Here is a 21046-nt window from a genome sequence, read left to right as displayed (position 1 = left end):
CATAGCAAACATGTGCTGCTCTGGACAGTTCCTGACATGGACATAGGTGTCAGCAGAGAGCACTGTGGTCATGATGTCAGCAGAGAGCACTGTGGTCAGACAGACAGGAAATTCAAAAAGAAAATAACTTCCTGTGGATCATACAGCAGCTGATAAGTGCTGGAAGGATTAAGATTTTTAAATAGAAGTAATTTACAAATCTTTTTAACTTTTTGGCACCAGTTGATTTATAAAAAAAAAAAAGTTTTCCAATGGAGTCCCCCTTTAAAGGTCTATATGCCGCCATATAAATAAGAGAAGACAATGATTATCTTGTAAAAAGTAAATTGTTTTCTAAAGTTCAGTTTTGCGTTCTGTTTTTGTTTTTTAAATAAGGTTTTACTACAGTCACATCTGCCTCCTGATCCAATAACAGAATGTTCCTGATCGTCCCTAAAAACTCATCTGGGGTGCTGCGAGAGAGATCACACCATAGGTTAAAGGGGTACTCTGGACCTTTCTATATTACTTCTATATAAAACCTTAATCCTCTCAGTACTTATCAGCTGCTGTATGCTCCATAGGAAGTTGTGTCGTTCTTTCCAGTCTGACCACAGTGCTCTCTGCAGACACCTCTGTCTGTCTCAGGAACTGTCCGGAGCAGGAGGAAATCCCCATAGCAAACCTCTCCTGCTCTGGACAGTTCCTGACATGGACAGAGGTGTCAGCAGAGAGCACTGTGGTCAGACTGGAAAGAACTATTACACAACATCCTGTGGAGCATACAGCAGCTGATAAGTACTGGAAGGATTAAAGGTTTTTAAATAGACATAATTGACAAATCTGTATACATTTCTGGAAAAAAAACTTTTTTTTTTTCCTCCAGAGTACCCCTTTAATATTTTTTTTTAAATAGGAGTAATTTACAAATATGTATAACTTGCATTCACCAGTTTTTTTCCCCTCCAGAGTACCCCTTTAACTTGTATGGAATCACTTAGTAGAATCTACAGTAACTTTCCTGCCAAGACTGCAAAGTAAGCCAAAATAGGAGGAAACACCCTGCATCCCCCGACTTGTTTCTCAGGTTATTTTATCATCAAGGTGTTTAGATAAATCTGTCCACAAGAGGTCAGTGTTGCTTTAACTCAACGCTGTATTGTGTAATTTCAAGGGTAGATTCCGAAATTTTCCCCTTAAAATTACCTTGAAATTGCAGAATTTTCTCCAACAGGATCCATACGGAGTTGCAGAAATCCATGCACATAAGATATCTCCAGAGCTTTGGTTTTGATTGAAGGAGGCAAAAAAAGAAGAACTCCGCAGGTTCTGGTTGTCATAAATTAAAGGTTTATTGTCACAAAGGGGAAACTTCATTTACCGATTTACAACAGCAGCAACAACAACAAGGTCACAACAATGGAACCGGACAATAAACTGAGGAGTTGCTACATGTAAACGTGTGCGGGACAGGGAGAGTTGTCGGAGGGTCGGGATTATGGTACCTGGGAAGGTGAGAGGGTCCACGCAATGTCCGCAATGCAACGGAAATGCAACCAATTCACTTCACTGGGCGTAAGGTGCAAGAAAGCTCGGCGGTGTCGGCAGTTAGTGACGAATTGCCACGCTGAATATAAGCGTGGCATGAAGTGTGCACACCGTCTGTAGAACAGCCTCCTGGGGTCTACTAACAGAGTTATAAAGGGGAACAGCTGACGAATCTATAGTACAGCTCAGTGTTTCCTAACCAGGGTATCTTCAGCGGTACCAAAACTACAACTCCCAGCATGCCCGGACAGCCGTTGGCTGTCCGGGCATGCTGGGTGTTGTCGTTTTGGAACCTCTGGAGGCACCCTGGTTGGAAAACACTGATATAGGGTCTCAGTATATCAGGATATAACATCTCTCTTTAGCTTCTCTTCCTAAATCTTTAACCTATTAACAGGAACCGGTCATCACTTTCATGCTGCCCGAACCATGAGTCAGCTCGTCCAATGTGAAACTATATGGGAAAGGCTCGGTGATACGGTGGACCCCCATACATCTAGAGACTGAGGACGTTGCTGGAATTGGTTTACAGTAATAATCATAAGAGCAACTGATCTACAAGCAATGTGCCTCCAGCTGTTGCAAAACTACAACTCCCCAGCATGCCCGGACAGCTGGGAGTTGTAGTTTTGCAACAGCTGGAGGCACACTGCTTGGAAAACATGGGGTTAATAGTTTAAATCCCTGCAATTTTTGCTTTTTTTAAGCTCGATCCCAGGGGTCAGGTATGAAATATTAATAATTACTTTAAAAAAAAAAAAAAAAAAAACTCTTTGAAAAGACCAGCTTTTTAGTGCCTGGTCTGCTCAAAGAGGTTTCACTGTAATACGCAATGTGAAAACAAACAAAAAAAATCCTATCCTTGGGCAAAACGATGAGGTAGAGGATGGCGAGGAGAACACGAATGAAGAACCTTCCCGTTTCGGACATTAAAATCAATGATACTTCTCCAGCTACGTTATATTGGTATAGAGTGACCCCTAGTGGCCAGTACTTGTTACTCGTCCGCTTCTGGGAGGCTCCTGTGGATCGTGGTGAGACTACTGCTGGGGGCCTAGGAAGCGTGAAGGACAGGCGAGGTTTCACATCACTGCACCACCACTGGGAGAGGATGACGGGGGATGGGGAGGTGTTCCGGGGCACGGATGGGTAAGAGCGGCGCGCGCTCAGTCATCGAATCTGCCCTCTCTGATGGTCTCGAAGGAGAACGGCAAGAACTTGAACCCTGTTCCGCCAAAGAACTTGTTTTGAAATTCCACCCTGAAGAAGGAAAAAGAAAGCGTTAAGTCAGTCGGCATGAAAAAAAAAAAGCCAAAAAAAAAAAAAAGCACTTCAGCTGCTGCAGAAACTCATTGAGTCCTAGCTAACCAGTAAGTACCAATACCCATTCTGCAAAAAAAATAAATAAATAAATAAGCTAGCTAAGTACCTGCCACTGCCCAGTCTTTCTACCTAAACGTTGTGAAGGAGGAAAACCAATACTCTTCAGAAGACTGGAGAAGCTGGGTGGCATGCATACTGCGTGCCACCCAGCTTTTTCCAGTCTCCTGAAGCTCCAGCAGTGAAAAGCTGATCGTCCTCACTGTACCAGCGCTACCATGTTCTCCTCCTGCCCCTGCACTGATGTCTTCTCTCCCCACCTCATTCTTTTCTCAGTCCGCAATAAAAATTCTCCTCCCCAACTATTCTCTGCACCTGCCTGCCGGACAGTTAGATCATACTTTACCATGACAGTCCGTCAGCAGGATGATGTTTAAAGGGGTATTCCAGGAATAAAATAAAAAAAAATGGCATTTTTCTTTCAAAGACAGCGCCCTCCTTGTCTCCAGGTTGGGTGTGGTATTACAACTTGGCTCCTTTCACTTTAATGGAACTGAGCTGCAGAACCACACCCAACCTGGAGACAGACAGGGAGAGGTCTTTAAAAGAAACAAGGCCTGTTTTTTTTTTTTTTTATTCCTGGAATACTCCTTTAAACTCCCAGGCAATCTCCAAAGCCTGAAAGAAACGTGAACAGGAAATGTACCGGTAGTCCCATAGGACTTGTTATACATCTCCTGATCGTGTTATTTAGGATGCAGAGATTGTCCGGGAGTTTTAAACATTCTGCCGATGGACCAATGTCACGGTAAAGTATGATTTAACTGTCCCGGCTCCACTGTTTTACTCTCGGGCTGCGGAGATCGTCAGTATCAGGACATCCTTAACCCCTTAACGACCACGAACCCCTTAACGACCACGAACCCCTTAACGACCACGAACCCCTTAACGACCACGGACGTAAATGTACGTCCTGGCTTGGCGGTATTTCGTACACCAGGACGTACATTTACATCCTGTGTATGACCGCGAGCATCAGAGTGGTGGTCGCGTCATACACGGCAGGTTCCGGCTGCTATCCGCGATCATGCGGATGTCTGCCATTAACCCCTCAGATGCCGTGATCAGTACAAATCACATCATCTTCGGCAATGCGCACGTTAAAATAGATGATCGGATCGCCTCCGTCCATCTCCTGGCATCTCCTGCTCTGGTCTGAGATCGAGCAGACCAGAGCAGAAGATGACCGATAACACTGATCAGTGCTATGTCCTATGCATAGCACTGAACAGTATTAGCAATCAAATGATTGCTATAGATAGTCCCCTATGGGAACATGAAAAGTGTAAAAAAAAAAAAAGTTAAAAAAGGGCAAAATCCCCTCCCCCAATTAAAATGAAAATTGTCAGTTTTTCACGTTTTACCCCCAAAAAGTTTTTTTTTTTTTTTTTTATAAACATATTTGGTATCACCGCATGCGTAAATGTCTGAACTATCAAAATGTAATGCTAATTAATGATCCTGTACGGTGAACGGCGTAAACATAAAAAATAAAAAAAAGTCCACAAATGTTGCTTTTTTTGTCACATTTTATTCCCATAAAAATTTATAAAAAATGATCTAAAAGTTTTATATATGCAAAAGTACAGATGACGGCGCAAAAAATGAGCCCTCATACCGCCCTATATACGGAAAAATGAAAAAGTTATTGGTGGTCAAAATAAGGCGATTTTAGATCACTGATTTTGTACAAAAAGTTTTAGATTTTTTTTTAAGCGGTACAAAAATATAAAAGTATCTACCCATGGGTATCATTTTAATCGTACTGACCCACAGAATAAAGAACACAGGTCATTTTTATCGTAAAGTTTACGGCGTGAAAACGAAACCTTCCAAAATGTGCAACATTGTGGTTTTCATTTAAATTTCCTCCCTAAAAACAAATTTTTTTGGGTTCGCCGCACATTTTATGGTAAAATGAGAGGTTTCATTACAAAGTACAATTGGTCACGCAAAAAACAAGCCCTTATATGGGTCTGTAGATGGAAATATAAAAGAGTTATGGATTTTAGAAAGCGAGGAGGAAAAAAACGCAAAAATAAAATTGGCCTGGTCCTTAAGGCGAAAATGGGCTTGGTCCTTAAGGGGTTAAACTGTACTATATTTTTATTTGACAAGTTACGTTTGACTAAGCTTAATCGAAATATCTCCAGAATTTTCGGAAGTTGTGCTGGAACATACATATAAACTTATATACAGTACACACAAACGTTAAGATTATATATAGATAGAGAGATATATATATATATATATATATATATATATATATATAGAGCGATAACATATCAATAACTACATTATAGAGAACCTTACAGTACAATGTTTTGTGACCCATAGAAAAGCTCTTCCAATATTCTAGGTAACTTGCATTATTCCAGTCTACAGTAGGGGGCGCCTTAGAGTTGTACTGAACTAATACACAGTTGTGTCCTGCTGTTAACCTCTCGTGGTTATGAGAATTTTCACAGGGTGATGGGAATTTTAACCGAGCTAAATACCTATTACAAAGCGCAAGGAAAAGAAACCATTAACCCTTACACCCAAGGCTGTTCAGGCATGCTGGGAGTTCTAGTTAGACAACGGCTGGAGGCAGTGGCACCAGTTTCAACATTAAGTAATAATATAGAGACCTAAAGTAACTCCGGTAGTATTGAATCTATTAATAATGCAAAAGGTACCTGAACCCCCACAAAAATATGTGACACCATTGGGCAGCTTGCAGAGTCTCCCTGTAGTCCTATGAGATGCAGCTTCTGCCTGTTTTCTTTTGACAGGTTTCTCCCTATCGGCTCTTACAATCAGGAAAGTAGTGTCATCTCTTCAGCAGCATGGGCATAGAGAAGAACAATCTCTGACTGCTGGGACCAAAGGATAGGGGATAATATGTCTGATCGCGGGGGTCCCGCCGCTGGGGACCCCCGCAATGTCGGATGCGGCATGCCAGACATCCGGGGCACGGAGCGAACTTTGCTCAGTGCTGGATGACTGGCGATGCGGGGAGGAGGCTCTTGATGTCACGGTCATGCCCCCTCAATGCAAGTCTATGGGAGGGGGCGTGACGGCAGTCACGCCCCCTCCCATAGACTTACATTGAGGGGGCGCGGCCGTGACGTCACGAGCCTCTGGCGTTGCACCCGACGCTCTAAAGGAACACTGGGTGCTGCAGGGAGATCGCAGGGGTCCCCAGTGGCAGGACCGCCGAGATCAGACATCTTATCCCCTATCCTTTGGATAGGGGATAAGATGTCTAGGGGCAGAGTACCCCTTTAACATTAATATCCGACTTGCTGACAATGAACTTCGCTCCGTGCCGGATGACTGGTGATGCGGGGTGGAAGCTTGTGACGTCCCGGTCACACCCCCTCAATGCAAGACTATGGGAGGGGGCGTGATGGCTGTCACGTCCCCTCCCATAGACTTGCATTGAGGGGGCGTGGCTGTGACATCACAAGTGGGGAGTGGCCGTGATGTCACGAGTGGGGAGTGGCCATGAGGTCACGATTCTCTGGCGCTGCATTGGATGCTCCCAAATGAATGCCGGGGGCAGCAGGGAGATCACGGTGCAGCAGGAAGCGGCAGGACCCCCACGATCACACATCTTATGCCCTATCCTTTGGATAGGGGATAAGAGGTCTAGGGGCGGAGTACCCCTTTAAACATAGATTTTTTTTTTTCCCTTCTGACTGGGGACATTTGTGCTACTAGTTTGTCCTGCGGAGAATCGCGGTGGAGGCAGGAATGCTGGAGATCTGCCATGGCTTCCACAGGCTCCATCCAAATAAGGACAATAAAATCTCTTTGCCTCTAGTTAGGATGAGCCGGAGCGGAGTCCCGTATAAGGAACTATTCACATTGACGGATCTCACAGGACTTCTATCAGCCTAAAGTCACTGGAACCCCGTATGTGGTCCTGCTCTCTCCATAAAAACCCCAAGCTGGAACTGCGGGCCGGATGCCAACCTCTCCTCAGGACTCTTATTTTTATTGTTTTTATTATTTTTTTTGCACTTCTCTGGGCTCCAGATAAACAATATTTAGTCTGTGGGAAACTTCAAAGCAGTAAATGTGCTCGATAAAGACCAAGCAAAATAACAAGAGAACAAAAAAATAAAGAGGCCACCATGTACCGTGACAGTGTTACCGTCCATTGTTTAAATCCCCCACTGATCACTAGGGTAGCCCCATGGCTCGGTGGTTAGCACTGTTGTTGTCTTGCAGTGCTGAAGTCCTAGGTTCAAATCCTACCAAGGACAACATCTGCAAGGAGTCTGTATGTTCTTCTGGTTTTTGAAAACATTCCCAGTCATGTTCTAAGACTACTTGTGGGAGAAAAACACTGACGTTAAGAGAATGCTACCAGAAACAGCTGTCTACAGATTGGTATTTTTTCCTTTTGGAGAGATTCCTGGCTTGGAATACATTCCCAGTCATGTTCTAAGACTAATTGTGGGAGAAAAACACTGACGTTAAGAGAATGCTACCAGAAACAGCTGTTTACAGATTGGTATTCTTTCCTTTAGGAGAGATTCTTGGCTTGGAATACATTCCCAGTCATGTTTTAAAACTTCTAGTTGTAAAAAAACAAAACACTGAGGTTAAGAGAAATTAACCTGGAAAAGGTGGTGCTAGAGAGCTATTTTGCATATTCTTTCTTCCCAGAATTCATAGTGATGCCTAAGTGGTCCAATATAAGTATCCACTGACTGTCTCCAGCTGTCTACAAATGGATATTCTTTTATGGAGAGACTTCTGCCTTGGCGTACATTCCCAGTCATGTTCTAAGACTCCTAGAGATCATCTGGTTGCCTTTGTAACTTTGCTTCTTACTTTTGCATCTTTCTACACGCGATGTCAGATCAGGTTGGAGACTGCCATATAGAAACCCTGCAAGGATTGTTGATGCCATTTTTATGCCGCAATCCTTGCGCCGCTCTCTGCCAACATGCATGGTCACTGCTGCCTAGCATCGATACCGTGTTATACTCCATCATGTATACTGTAACCTTACTACAGCTGAAGCTATCTGTGCATGATGTGGAATAGTACCATCTGTATATCCTCGGAGTGACTCCTTAAAAATGCAGCAGCAGCTTCTAGCGGTGAACTAGATGCGTGCCCATTCATCATCCCAGGAGGCGGGTGCCATAACTATTATACGAGGCGGTGGTGCACGGAGGGGACGGCGGGCTTGTTTCTTCCATGTGGTCGAGGTATGACAGGTATGTCCCACATGTACAGAAGTGACAGGGTCTCCCGTTTCATTGGGATTCCAAGCTTAAAATAGAGCAGCGCTATAGCAGAGCACTCACGCCACCACAGAGCGCGCCAGATGAATCCCCTCCATGTGAGCAGAATGGTATTTCATTTGGTTCTTTGTGATAGGTAGATGGCTTTGTCGTCAAACGAAAAGTGACCACACTTTCTGGACCAGTGGTTTCCAACCTGTGGCCCTCCAGCTGTCACATAACTACATCTCCCAGCATGCCCTGACAACCCTGAAGCTGTTAAGCCCTGATTGACAGAGTAGGAAGTAGTTCGAGTTGTGAAACGGGCTGTATCCCGACTGTCAATCACAGCTGGGAGGAGTGGTTACAGCCCAGAGCAGCGGAGACTACTACAGAAAGCCGAGTGCCCCTGGTACTACTTCAGTGTCATTAAAATGAGCGAGGAGCAGCAGCAGGACCTTTAACACGTTGCTATCTGTAATATAGGGTAAAATCTGATGACAGGTTCCCTCTAAAGCAGTGTTTTCCAAACAGTGTGCCTCCAGCTGTTGCAAAACTACAACTCCCAGCCTTTGGCTGTCTGGGCATGCTGGGAGTTGTAGTTTTGCAACAGCTGGAGGCACACTGTTTGGAAAACACTGTGACTAAAATACTGTCGTTTCCTAAAATACTGTCGTAGGAAATCCTGGACAGCCCCATGGGCTTACACTGTAACTCCATCCAGGTCATGTGACAAGCACTATGCGTTCGCTTCTCCTTTAAAGGGAATTTATTACCTATATTTTTTTTTTTACTGATTAGAACTAAAACACATTCTTTTTTTCCTAATCAGTTAGTATTTTATGACTGTTTTTATTTATTTTTATGTACGTTATCATAGGGGGGGGGGGGGGGGGCGGCCATTTTCCTACGGATTGAAAAGATGTCTGGGCAGGCTGGGTAACCTTTAAATGGATAGTAGCTGTCCCATAGATGTAGATGGAAAAGATGACTGGGCAGGCTGGGTGACCTTTGAATGGATAGGAGCTATCTAATTGATTTGAATGGAAAAGGTGACTGAGCAGGCTGGGTGACCTTTGAATGAATAGGAGCTGTCTAATTGATATGAATGGAAAAGGTGACTGGGCAGGCTGGGTGACCTTTGAATGGATAGGAGCTGTCTAATTGATATGAATGGAAAAGGTGACTGGGCAGGCTGTGTGACCTTTGAATGGATAGGAGCTGTCCCATAGATGTAGACGGAAAAGGTGACTGGGCAGGCTGGGTGACCTTTGAATGGACAGGAGCTGTCTAATTGATATGAATGGAAAAGGTGACTGGGCAGGCTGGGTGACCTTTGAAGGGACATGAGCTGTTCAATAGATATGGATTGAAAAGATGTGTGGGCATGCTGGATGACCATTGAATGGACAGGAGCTGTCTAACTGATATGGATGGAAAAGGTGTCTGGGCAGGCTGAGTGACCTTTAAATGCAGAGGAGCTGTCCCACTAATATGGATGGTAAAGGTATCTGGGCAGGCTGGGTACTTTTGAAGAAGTCATTCCACAGGGAGGGGGAGGCTTATCTGTGAGCAACAGCTATTGTAAAGATCCTGTCTTATCTATATACTTGTGTCCCTTTCTATGTTATCGTGTACAGATCACTTTCAAGCAGCCTCCTCCTTATCATCACATACACAACAGGGAGTCTCCGCTTAGTTTTAAGCCTAGTGGCCAAACGGAAAACTGCCAAGATTTCAGGATAATTATTTTAAAATACAGATTGCAAAATGGAAAACTAGAAAAATACATCATCAAAAATGCTTCTACTACTCACCAGTGCAGACGGAGGGCGTGTAAGAATGCTGACAATCCCTCCATGATAAGCAGGATGGCAATGGTGAGGGTTGAAAATGCTGCAAACACAAAGACCAGGAGGATTCCACCACCCAGGTTCTTCACATTCAGACCTAAGTGCATCACCATGGTCCACAGGACCTCCGAGAGTTCTGCAGGTAGAAACAATATGATCAACGTTATACCATACATCACTTATTATAGTCTCTGTAATCATGGTCACTTCAGCCTCATTCATACTCTTTATTCTGTACTCTGAGTTCCTGACACGGACAGAGGTGGCAGCAGAGAGCACTGTGGTTAAACTGAAAAGAACTACACAACTTCCTGTGGAGCATACAGCAGCTGATCAGTATCGGAAGGGTTAAGATTTTTATATAGAAGTAATTTACAAATCTGTAGAACTTTCTGGCACCAGTTTATTGGAAAACATTTTTTCTCTTTTTTAAAGGAACTCTCCATGCTAAAGTAACACAGGGTATTATGTCAAGTAAAAGGCCTGAGAAGCTGTGTATGATACAGGGATCCACATTTTTCCCCTAAAATTAGCACAGTCACTTAGAATTGGGCCCTTTAAATCACAGTCACTTAGAATTGGGCCCTTTAAATCACAGTCACTTAGAATTGGGCCCTTTAAATCACAGTCACTTAGAATTGTGCCCTTTAAATCAGAAAGGTCACTTCTAAAAACTTTTGACCTTTCAATAATCAGTCATGGTATCAGTGCTGGGACCCCCACTGATCAGAACCATCACAGAGAAGTGTGCGGCATTGCTGTAGTAGTGTGGTCTGTGTATGTCACCACCTGGAACAGCGAGACCAATCGATATGAGCAATGCTGCTCACTTCTCTGGGCTTGATCTTGTGATTGGTGGAAATCTCAGCACTCAGAACTTTTAACATGTCCCTGTGACACATCATAAGTTTTTCTAAGTATCAGTGGCATACGTATTTCTAAGTGGGCGGGCCGACGGTCGGAGGGCGGGCCGACGGTCGGTGGGTGGGTCGACGGTCGGTGGGCGGGCCGACAGTCGGACCAATGGACGGTGGACAGGCCGACCATGGGTGGACAGGCCGACCATGGGTGGACAGGCCGACCATCGGTGAACAAGCCGCGTTGAAAGAACCCTTTAAAAATTCCAATAATTGGCAATGAATGATGGGCTGGGCTGACCATCAGTGGATGGGCCAACCATCGGTGGATGGGCCAACTATCAGTAGATGGGCCAACTCTCAGTAGATGGGCCGACTATCAGAAATTTAGAAATTCCAATAATTGGCAATGAATGATGGGCTGGGTCCATGTGACCCTACACTTCATCACTGTTGGCCACAAATTACCCACTGGCCTCCCAGAAGTCAGCCAACGAGCCATGGCTTTCTCATTTGTCAGCCGTTCCCTGTGACTATTACCCAGGGCAATCTTGGCCTCACGTAACAGAGCCTAGCCCCTGTGTCCTGCACGGCCCGCCCCCCCCCCCCCCCCCAAATTAGGCCCGGCAGGAAATATATTTATAAAATCTCAAGCATACTTACGAGCATGCGCCAAACTCAGGGCCCAGAGTCGGAGATATGAAGCTGTGTTGGAAATGCAACCCAAACAGTACTCGATGGTATGAATGGCCTGGTGGACCACGACATCTCCAAAATTAAACTGCAAACATAAGAACATACAGACGGCTGGTTACTGACAGGTTTGCGATGGTCGCGGTGGATAGGATGTGAAGGACGCCCCAGCAGCTGCCCGTTCACCAGTGATAGAACTTATCACAACCAGACAACCCGAAAAAAAACGTGCATAGGTGATAACGCCACGAAATGCCGACCTATGTTACCGTGACCGATAACCACACGCTCACCCGTGAGAACATTAGTCATGGTGGCTCACCCAACTTTGTACTTACAGATTCCACTGTTACCATAGCAACCTCAATTTCCTCCTTATCTATTTCCTGGGAGGAAATCACTACGGAGTCTTGTTGATAGGAGAATTGGGACGCAAGCTAAAGGAGGGAACGGAGGTGGGATGTCAGCGGATTCATAGCCCACCAAGAACAGAAACTGGAGGGTAGGTAGGTGGGGATTTCTGTCGCAGCCTGATGTGTAGCCTATATACAGTATTGGTGTGGAGAGTTGGGAGAGCATACATGGAGGGCAGCTCACACAGGCTGGAGATAGGGAGGAAAGCAGACAAAAGGCAGCCTGGAGGGGAGAAAACTGAGCATCCACAGCAGTCTTTCCCAAGCAGTGTGCGTCCAGCTGCTGCAAAACTACAACTCCCAGCATGCCCGGACAGCCAACGGCTGTCCGGGCATGCTGGGAGTTGTAGTTTTGCAACAGCTGGAGGCACACTGCTTGGAAAACACTAATCTACAGGGAATAGTAGACTCCTGAGCTCACATCAAACATGTATTACTGGGGTCAAACCCTGAACAATCATAAAACGATGGCATGTCCTAGTGATGGTAATACCCCTTAAAGGGGTACTCCGGTGGCAAAACATTTTTTTAATTTTTAAATCAACTGGTGCCAGAAAGTTAAACAGATTTGTAAATTACTTCTATAAAAAAAATCTTTATCCTTCCAGTACTTTTTAGCAGCTGTATCCTACAGGGGACATTCTTTTCTTTTAGAATTTCTATTTTTGTCTTGCCCACAGTGCTCTCTGCTGACACATGATGCCCTTATCAGGAACTGTCCAGCGCAGGAGAAAGTCCTCATAGCAAACCTATTCTACTCTGGACAGTTCCTGACACGGACAGAGGTGTCAGCACTGTGGACAAGACAAAAAAGAAATTCAAAAAGCAAAGAATTTCCTCTGTAGCATACAGCTGCTAATAAGTACTGGAAGGATAAAGATTTTTTTAATAGAAGTGATTTACAAATATGTTTAACTTTCTGGCACCAGTTCATAAAAAAATAAATAAATAAATAAATAAATTTAAAAAAAAAAGATTCCACCGGAGTGCCCCTTTAAGAATGCCCCTAAAATGTGTCCATAGTATGGCTGTGTGAATGTGGCCTAAATCTAATTATCTACAACCCCAGTGTCTGGACACACGCATTGTGCGATTTCTTCATCTACTCCTTCACCTTGATCCTGACTGCCACATAATAAGGCATAAGTCATACCAATAAGCCGGGGAGACGTTCCTGTCATAGTGAAGATATGAAGTTTGAAAGGTGTCCCCGCTGTCACCTATTTTAGTCCTGTTTGCTTGGGCTGTAATCACGCCAACTCAATGTGATTGACAACCCCAGCACGACCTATGCCATCGCTCTGTTCCGTCTGCTTAGGGAGCAGAGCATCAACTCGGGCTGTCAATCATGCTGAGGGGGCGGGATTACAGCCCGAGCTGACGTGGCTCTGCCCAGGGAATTCTTACGGGACCAGCAGGGACACCTTTCACACGTCATATGTTCACCATCACTGCCGGCAGGAACGCCTCCCGGGCAGGGTAAGGAAGAAGGTTTTACCACACATAACGCATTGGCACGGGTTTTATATATTACAATTTGATGACAGGTTCCCTTTAAAGGGGCACTCCACTGGAAAACATTTTTTTTTTTTTTAATCAACTGGAGCCAGAAAGACAGATTTGTAAATTACTTCTATTAAAAAAAATCTTAATCCTTCCAGTACTTATCAGCTGCTATATGCTCCACAGGAAGTTCTTTTCTTTTTGAATCTCCTTTCTGTCTGACCACAGTGCTCTCTGCTGACACCTCTGTCCATTTTAGGAACTGTCCAGAGCAGGATAGGTTTGCTATGGGGATTTGCTTGCACTCTGGACACTTCCTAAAATGGACAGAGGTGTCAGCAGAGAGCACTGTGATCAGAATGAAGGAAAGAAAGAAAGAAAAAAAAAGAACTTCCTGTGGAGACTACAGCTGCTGATAAGTACTGGAAGGATTAAGATTTTTTAATAGAAGTAATTTACAAATCTGTTTAACTTTCTGGCACCAGTTGATTAAAAAAATAAAAAAAAATGTTTTCCAGTGGAGTACCCCTTTAAAGTTCACTCCCATCTGACTGGTTTTCCTCAATAGTCAGACAAACAATGCCTCATGTCTCAGGAACAGGAGGGCGTATTTAAAAACAATGCAATCTCGTGTTATTTGGGGGGGTTGGCTATGCGTCTCCTAAAAAGGTCTCTGTACGAATAGAACTATATTATAATTTCACAGGCCAATAATTCCTTTTTCAATATCACACAATAAAATCAAATGTAATTATTAAGAGGATATAAAACTATAACAAAGACATAATAATAATAATAATAATAATAATAATAATAATAATAATAATAATAATAATACACATATTCACTTCATATCAACCCACACACACACATTACAAATGGGGCCTTTGTCGCTGGTAGACGTGACCCATAATGCATTGAGGCAGAAATTAAAGGGGTTATCCAGGAAAAGACTTTTTTTATATAGCAAATATCAACTGGCTCCAGAAAGTTAAACAGATTTGTAAATTACTTCTATTAAAAAATCTTAATCCTTTCAGTACTTATGAGCTGCTGAAGTTGAGTTGTTCTTTTCTGTCTAAGTGCTCTCTGAAGACACGTGTCTCGGGAACTTTCCAGAGTAGAAGCAAATCCCCATAGCAAACCTCTTCTACTCTGTGCAGTTCCTGAGACAAGCAGAGGTGTCAGCAGAGAGCACTGTTGTAATAACTTAACTTCAGCAGCTGATAATTATTGGAAGGATTAAGATTTTTTTTAACCAGAAGTAATTTACAAATCTGTTTAACTTTCTGGAGCCAGTTCATTTTTTTTTTCCTGGAATACCCCTTTAAGCAAATAATTCAAGGAGACTAACTACACACAAACATAAAGGGGTTTTTGGGGGTGATTTCGTATTGTTGGCCTATCCATAGAATAGGCAGTCAGTATCAAATTGGTTGTCTTACTCCTAGAACCCTCACTGGTTGACTAAAGGGCCTACACGGGTTTCGGGCAAGTTCTACATCCACGATACTGTTTACCTGGAACAGCGCCGTACATTGCATAGTGGCTGTTCCTGGTATTACATCCAGATCCCATTTAAAGGAGTGAAACATAACTTATCCCCTATCCTTTGGATAGGGGATAAGTTATAGATCTCATGAGGTCCGACTGCTGGGACCCCCCGCAATTTCCTGAATGGGGCCCCGTCAGTCTGCTGGAAGGTGTGTCGGAACGGCGGCCGACACATCCTCTCCATGTATCCCATAGAGATACATAGAGTGGGCGTGTCGGCTGCCGCTTCCTGTGGGGGACGGAATGGCCACTTCTGGCAGACCCCATTCAGGAGATCACGGGGGGTCCCAGCAGTCGGACCCCCCCCGCGATCTATAAGTTATCCCCTATGTTTTGGATAGGGGATAAGTTATGTTTCACTGCACTACTACTACTACACTGCCGCAAAGAGCTGCAGTACCTGATGCAGCCACTACAAAGTATGTGGAGCTGTGCATGGTAACTAATGAAGAGGATGTAGCACTCACCAGTGCACCGCGGACCCTTCATTCAGTTCAACAGTGGGGGGGGTGCCAGGAGTCGAACCCTCATTGATACAATATTAAAGGGGTTTTCTGAGCAAAACGTATTAATGATTGATCCTTAAAGGGGTACTCCACTACTTTAAAACTTATCCCCTATCCTTCGGATAGGGGATAAGTTTTAAAGTAGTGGAGTACCCCTTTAAGAAAAGTCATCACTATGGGATCGGTGAATTGCTCACACTAAGCATCCCTGCAGATCAGCTGTTTGCTAAAGCTGTTTGAGCAGGAACAGGTGGCGCCGTTCAGTGTGTAGTGGCCGTGTTGGGTAACTGCAGCTCAGCTCGCACTGAAGTAAATGAAAATTGCAGTAACCCCAAATGGCCACTAAACATTGTGTGGCGCTGTTTGCTTTCTGCATTGCTTCACAGTGTACAGCAGCGCAGCGGGGTTGCTGGGTACGAGACGCCCTCTTATCCAATAATGATGAACGATCCTGAGGAAAGGTCATCAATATTATTTGTCCAGAAAACCTCTGTAATAGGTATAAAAATCCCAGAAAACCCTTTTATAAAACAACATATTCTATATAAATAAGTACAACCCACTGGGATATATATGTATATGATTAGTTATACATATATATAAATGGTATATCTTCTAAATTATGCTTCATTATCTATTATACTTGACACAGTTTAGTTAAAAGTGCAGCCTCTTGATATTTCTTTTGTTTTGTCTTTACTTTAACAGTGTTCTCTAGTGATGTCCCGATACTGGTATTTGCTTAAAGGGGTACTCCGGCGGAAAACTTTTTTTTTTCTTTAAATCAACTGGTGCCAGAAAGTTAAACCGATTTGTAAATTACTTCTATTAAAAAATCTTAATCCTTCCAGCGGTTATTAGCTGCTGAATACTACATAGGAAATTATTTTCTTTTTGGAACACAGAGCTCTCTGCTGACATCATGGCCACAGTGCTCTCTGCTGACATCTCTGTCCATTTTAGGAACTGTCCAGAGCAGCATATGTTTCATGTGGGGATTTTCTCCTACTCTGGACAGTTCCTATAATGGACAGAGATGTCAAAAGATAGCACTGTGGTCGTGATGTCAGCAGAGAGCTCTGTGGTCGTGATGTCAGCAGAGAGCTCTGTGGTCCAAAAAGAAAATAATTTCCTCTGTAGTATTCAGCAGCTAATAAGTACTGGAAGGATTAAGATTTTTTTAATAGAAGCAATTTACAAATCTGTTTAACTTTCTGGCACCAGCAAAAAGTTTTCCACAGGAGTACCCCTTTAAGTACTTGAATTCGTGCAAATGTCCCAAATACCAATCCCGATAGACCATTAAAAAAAAATTAAAAAAATCCCTCTCACCTTCCGTATGCATCCGCACTGAGACCTCTTCATTATTTGCTCTGTTATTGCCGGACCTGCCACGTGCGATGAAATGACATCAATGCACAGGGTACAGGAGAAGGTCCAGCACCACTAACTGAGCGGAGGACTTAGTGCAGGAGCGGAGGGATGGTGAGTGGGATTGTTATTATTTTCTATTGGAGGGAAATTATTGGGGAACACTTCGCAATGGGGGGTATCTACCTAAAACGGCAGGGTTCTCTATCCTCCTACCTACTGGGGGCTTCTACCTTATAGGGGGAATTCCCTACCTGCCTATATTAATGGTGGCAGATTGCATACATACTGTGGTCTTTTACCTGATAGGTAGGATTCCCTACCAACCAACCAGGGGGCTTTTACCTAATAAGGGAATTTGATTCCTACCCTATTACTAGAGGCTTCTACCCAATGGGTGGGATTCCCTACCTAACTACAGGTGGGTTCTACTTAATAGGTAAGGATTCTCTACCTAACTACTAAGGGCTTCTACCTAATAGGAGGGATTCCCTACCTAACTACTGGGGACTTTTACCTAATAGGGAGATTCCCTAGCTACTGGGGGCTTCTACCTTATAGGAGGGATTTCCTACCTTAAAGGGGTACTCCGGTGGAAATATATTTTTTTTTTTTTATCAACTAGTTTGTAAATTACTTCTATTAAAAAATCTTAATCCTTCCAGTACTTATCAGCGTCTGTATACTACAGAGGAAATTCTTTTCTTTTTGGATTTCTTTTCTGTCACGAACACAGTGCTCTCTGCTGACACAACTGTCTATATTAGAAACTGTCCAGAGCAGTATATATTTGCTATGGGGATTTTCTCCTGCTCTGGACAGTTCCTAATATAGACAGTTGTGTCAGCAGAGAGCACTGTGTTCGTGACAGAAAAGAAATCCAAAAAGAAAAGAATTTCCTCTGTAGTATACAGACAATAATAAGTACTGGAAGGATTAAAATTTTTTAATAGACGTAATTTACATATCTGTTTATCTTTCTGGCACCAGTTAATTTAAATAAAAAAATAAATAAAAGTAAATAAAAAAGTTTTCCACCGGAGTACCCCTTTAATACTGGGGGCATCTACCTAAAAGGAGGGATTCCCTACCTAACTACTGGGGACTTCTACCTAATAGGGAGATTCCCTAGTTACTGGGGGCTTCTACCTTATAGGAGGGATTTCCTACCTTAATACTGCGGGCTTCCCTACCTACTAGGGGCTTCTACCTAATAGGAGGGATTCTCTACCTAACTTCTGGGGCTTCCACATAACAAGGGGGAAACACTACCTACTGGGGGCTTCTACCTAAAAGAAGGAGTTTCCTACCTACTGGGAGCTTCTACCTAAAAGAAGGAGTTTCCTACCTACTGGGAGCTTCTACCTAAAAGGAGTTTCCTACCTACTGGGGGCTTCTACCTAAAAGAAGGAGTTTCCTACCTACTGGGAGCTTCTACCTAAAAGGAGTTTCCTACCTACTGGGAGCTTCTACCTAAAAGAAGGAGTTTCCTACCTACTGGGAGCTTCTACCTTAAAGAAGGAGTTTCCTACCTACTGGGAGCTTCTACCTAAAAGAAGGAGTTTCCTACCTACTGGGAGCTTCTACCTAAAAGTAGTTTCCTACCTACTGGGGGCTTCTACCTAAAAGAAGGAGTTTCCTACCTACTGGGAGCTTCTAACTAAAAGAAGGAGTTTCCTACCTACTGGGAGCTTCTACCTTAAAGAAGGAGTTTCCTACCTACTGGGAGCTTCTACCTAAAAGGAGTTTCCTACCTACTGGGAGCTTCTACCTAAAAGAAGGAGTTTCCTACCTACTGGGAGCTTCTACCTAAAAGAAGGAGTTTCCTACCTACTGGGAGCTTCTACCTAAAAGAAGGAGTTTCCTACCTACTGGGAGCTTCTACCTAAAAGAAGGAGTTTCCTACCTACTGGGAGCTTCTACTTAATAGGAGTGCGTTTCCTTACTACTGGGGACATATTTATTATGAGTGGCAGTTTAGGCCTCATGTTCGACTTTCTCCTGAGGCTTCACAAAGTCTAGAGACAACTCTGCTGTCACATGACATTAAAAAAATGTATCAGTAATTGGTATCAGGGAGTACTAAAAAATGGTATCGGGACATCCTTAGTATTCTTTTATGATAATCCTACTCACAGGCTACATAGACCTGGAGTAACACAGTGGATAATAAGCCACAACATGAATAAAAATAACAAATTGCCAAAATACTACAGCACCAAGGGCTAATGATGTAATAGATCAAATGGAAATGACGAGATTTTGGAGACGAGAACTGCACTTTTAAATCTATCAGAGAAAGCGAAGCAGCTGATTGGCTAGGATGGGATGAAGATGGATGCTGGGATGATTCCTGAAGACCACCAAGACCACCAAGCGTATAAAAAGAAAATTAGCCCTGTAATGGATAAAATTAACATGACGATAATGATGATGAAATAGAACGAAAAGTCCAGGACTCCTCGGCTGATTGAGGGCATGCACAACGGGCATCAGGTCTTACCACTTCCTCCACGGCAGGCTTGGAATAATATAAATCCAGATTTAATACAGGGTTAAAAAGAGAGAGAAATACAGGTTAGCCATAAATTATCACTTTAAAACTTCAGTCCCTCTAATAAAGGTCCTAGAATGGAATTCAAAAGGCAAAAATAGGGATAATATGTATAGAATGAGACATTGGTTACTGCTGGAAAGGATTAAACGTCGTCAACGTATCTACACCATAAATCAATGCAGCCCTATGCCTATCAACCAGGGGGCTTCCATCTGTTGTAAAACTACAACTTCCAGCCAACGGCTGTCCGGGCATGCTGGGAGTTGTAGTTTTGCAACAGCTGGAGGCACCCTGGTTGAGAAACACTCGTCTACAGTCTAGTAGCATAGCTAGATATAGCTTGTATGTCCATAGTACTGATAGTGAAGACATACAAACAATTTGTAAAATGTTCAGATTTTGGAAACAACTGTCAATATCTAACAATTTTTAAAAAATTGAATGCTATCGTGAAATCGACCCCCTTCAATCGTATCGATAATCCTTAAAGTGGACCTGTCAGGTAGAAAGTAGGGTCATGGCTGTATAGGGCTTGTGACCCTGAATTCGTACATACCTCTCATAAGCTAATTAGTGTGCATATCAGAGTTTAAAAAAGATATGCAAATTAGGTTAGGGGCCCAATGGGTGTTCTCCTCGCCATCCAGATTACAGTGGAGAAGCGGGGATTACAGTACAGCCGAGTGGATGTCAATTATGGGGGCAGAGGAGGTGACCAGTGCACACAGAGGGGGGTGACTTACTGATGAAGGGGGGGGGTCGAACTGTGGCTGGGGTCTAGTGGCCAGTTAAATATGATATGCAAATTAGGCTTTGGAGCCCACTGGGCGTTCCTCTCGGCCGATCCAGCACAGTTCAGTCCCTTCACCAGTAAGTTTCTCCCCTCTGTGAGCGGGTCAACTCCTCTACCAACCTGATTGACATGCACTAAACTGTACTGTATACCCACAACTCCCTGTAATCTAGAGGCCGAGGGGAACGCCAGGTTGGCTCCAAAGCCTTATTTGATGGACTGTACGGTAATCCCTACCAGTTAGTGCCTTCTCTGGTCACATCTTCTACTCCCCATTTGACAGTCATTAGGATGTACTGTAATTCCCACCTCTCCACTGTAATCTAGAGGCCGAGGGGAACGCCCAGTGGGCTCCTAAGCCTTATTTGATGGACTGTACGGTAATTTCTACCAGTTTGTTCCTCCACTGGTCACATCCTCTACCCTCCAATTGACAGTCACTAGGATGTACTGTAATTCCCACCTCTCCACTGTAATCTAGAGGCCGAGGGGAACGCCCAGTTGGCTGCAAAGCCTAATTTGATGGACTGTACGGTAATCCCTACCAGTTAGTGCCTTCTCTGGTCACATCCTCTACCCTCCAATTGACAGTCATTAGGATGTACTGTAATTCCCACCTCTCCCCTGTAATCTAGAGGCCGAGGGGAACGCCCAGTGGGCTCCTAAGCCTTATCTGATGGACTGTACGGTAATTTCTACCAGTTTGTTCCTCCACTGGTCACATCCTCTACCCTCCAATTGATAGTCACTAGGCTGTACTGTAATTCCCACCACTCCCCTGTAATCTAGAGGCCGAGGGGATGGCCCAGTTGGC

The 21046-nt window shown here is 43.8% G+C and overlaps 1 protein-coding gene across 6 annotated transcripts in view; it reads right to left on the bottom strand.

Annotated features, from left to right (window-relative positions):
- Window positions 1-2278: 2278 nt before the first annotated feature.
- Window positions 2279-21046, bottom strand: part of ATP6V0A1 (ATPase H+ transporting V0 subunit a1) — a 110551-nt gene continuing 91783 nt past the window's right edge. For 3 of the 6 annotated variants that reach the window (XM_056548157.1, XM_056548152.1, XM_056548155.1), the window contains 4 exons: window positions 19386-19403; window positions 11506-11623; window positions 9950-10121; window positions 2279-2787 (listed from right to left, as the gene is read on the bottom strand). In XM_056548157.1, the coding sequence (XP_056404132.1) occupies window positions 2694-2787; window positions 9950-10121; window positions 11506-11623; window positions 19386-19403 (402 nt within the window). In that variant the 3' untranslated portion in view covers window positions 2279-2693. Of the gene's footprint in view, window positions 2788-9949; window positions 10122-11505; window positions 11624-11873; window positions 11973-19385; window positions 19404-21046 lie in introns of all 6 variants that reach the window. The other 3 variants (XM_056548153.1, XM_056548156.1, XM_056548158.1) reach the window with 2 other exon arrangements.

The sequence above is a fragment of the Hyla sarda genome, chromosome 12 (assembly GCF_029499605.1).
Source record: "Hyla sarda isolate aHylSar1 chromosome 12, aHylSar1.hap1, whole genome shotgun sequence".
Classification (NCBI taxonomy): domain Eukaryota; kingdom Metazoa; phylum Chordata; class Amphibia; order Anura; family Hylidae; genus Hyla; species Hyla sarda.
This window is presented reverse-complemented; position numbering and strand designations above follow the sequence as displayed.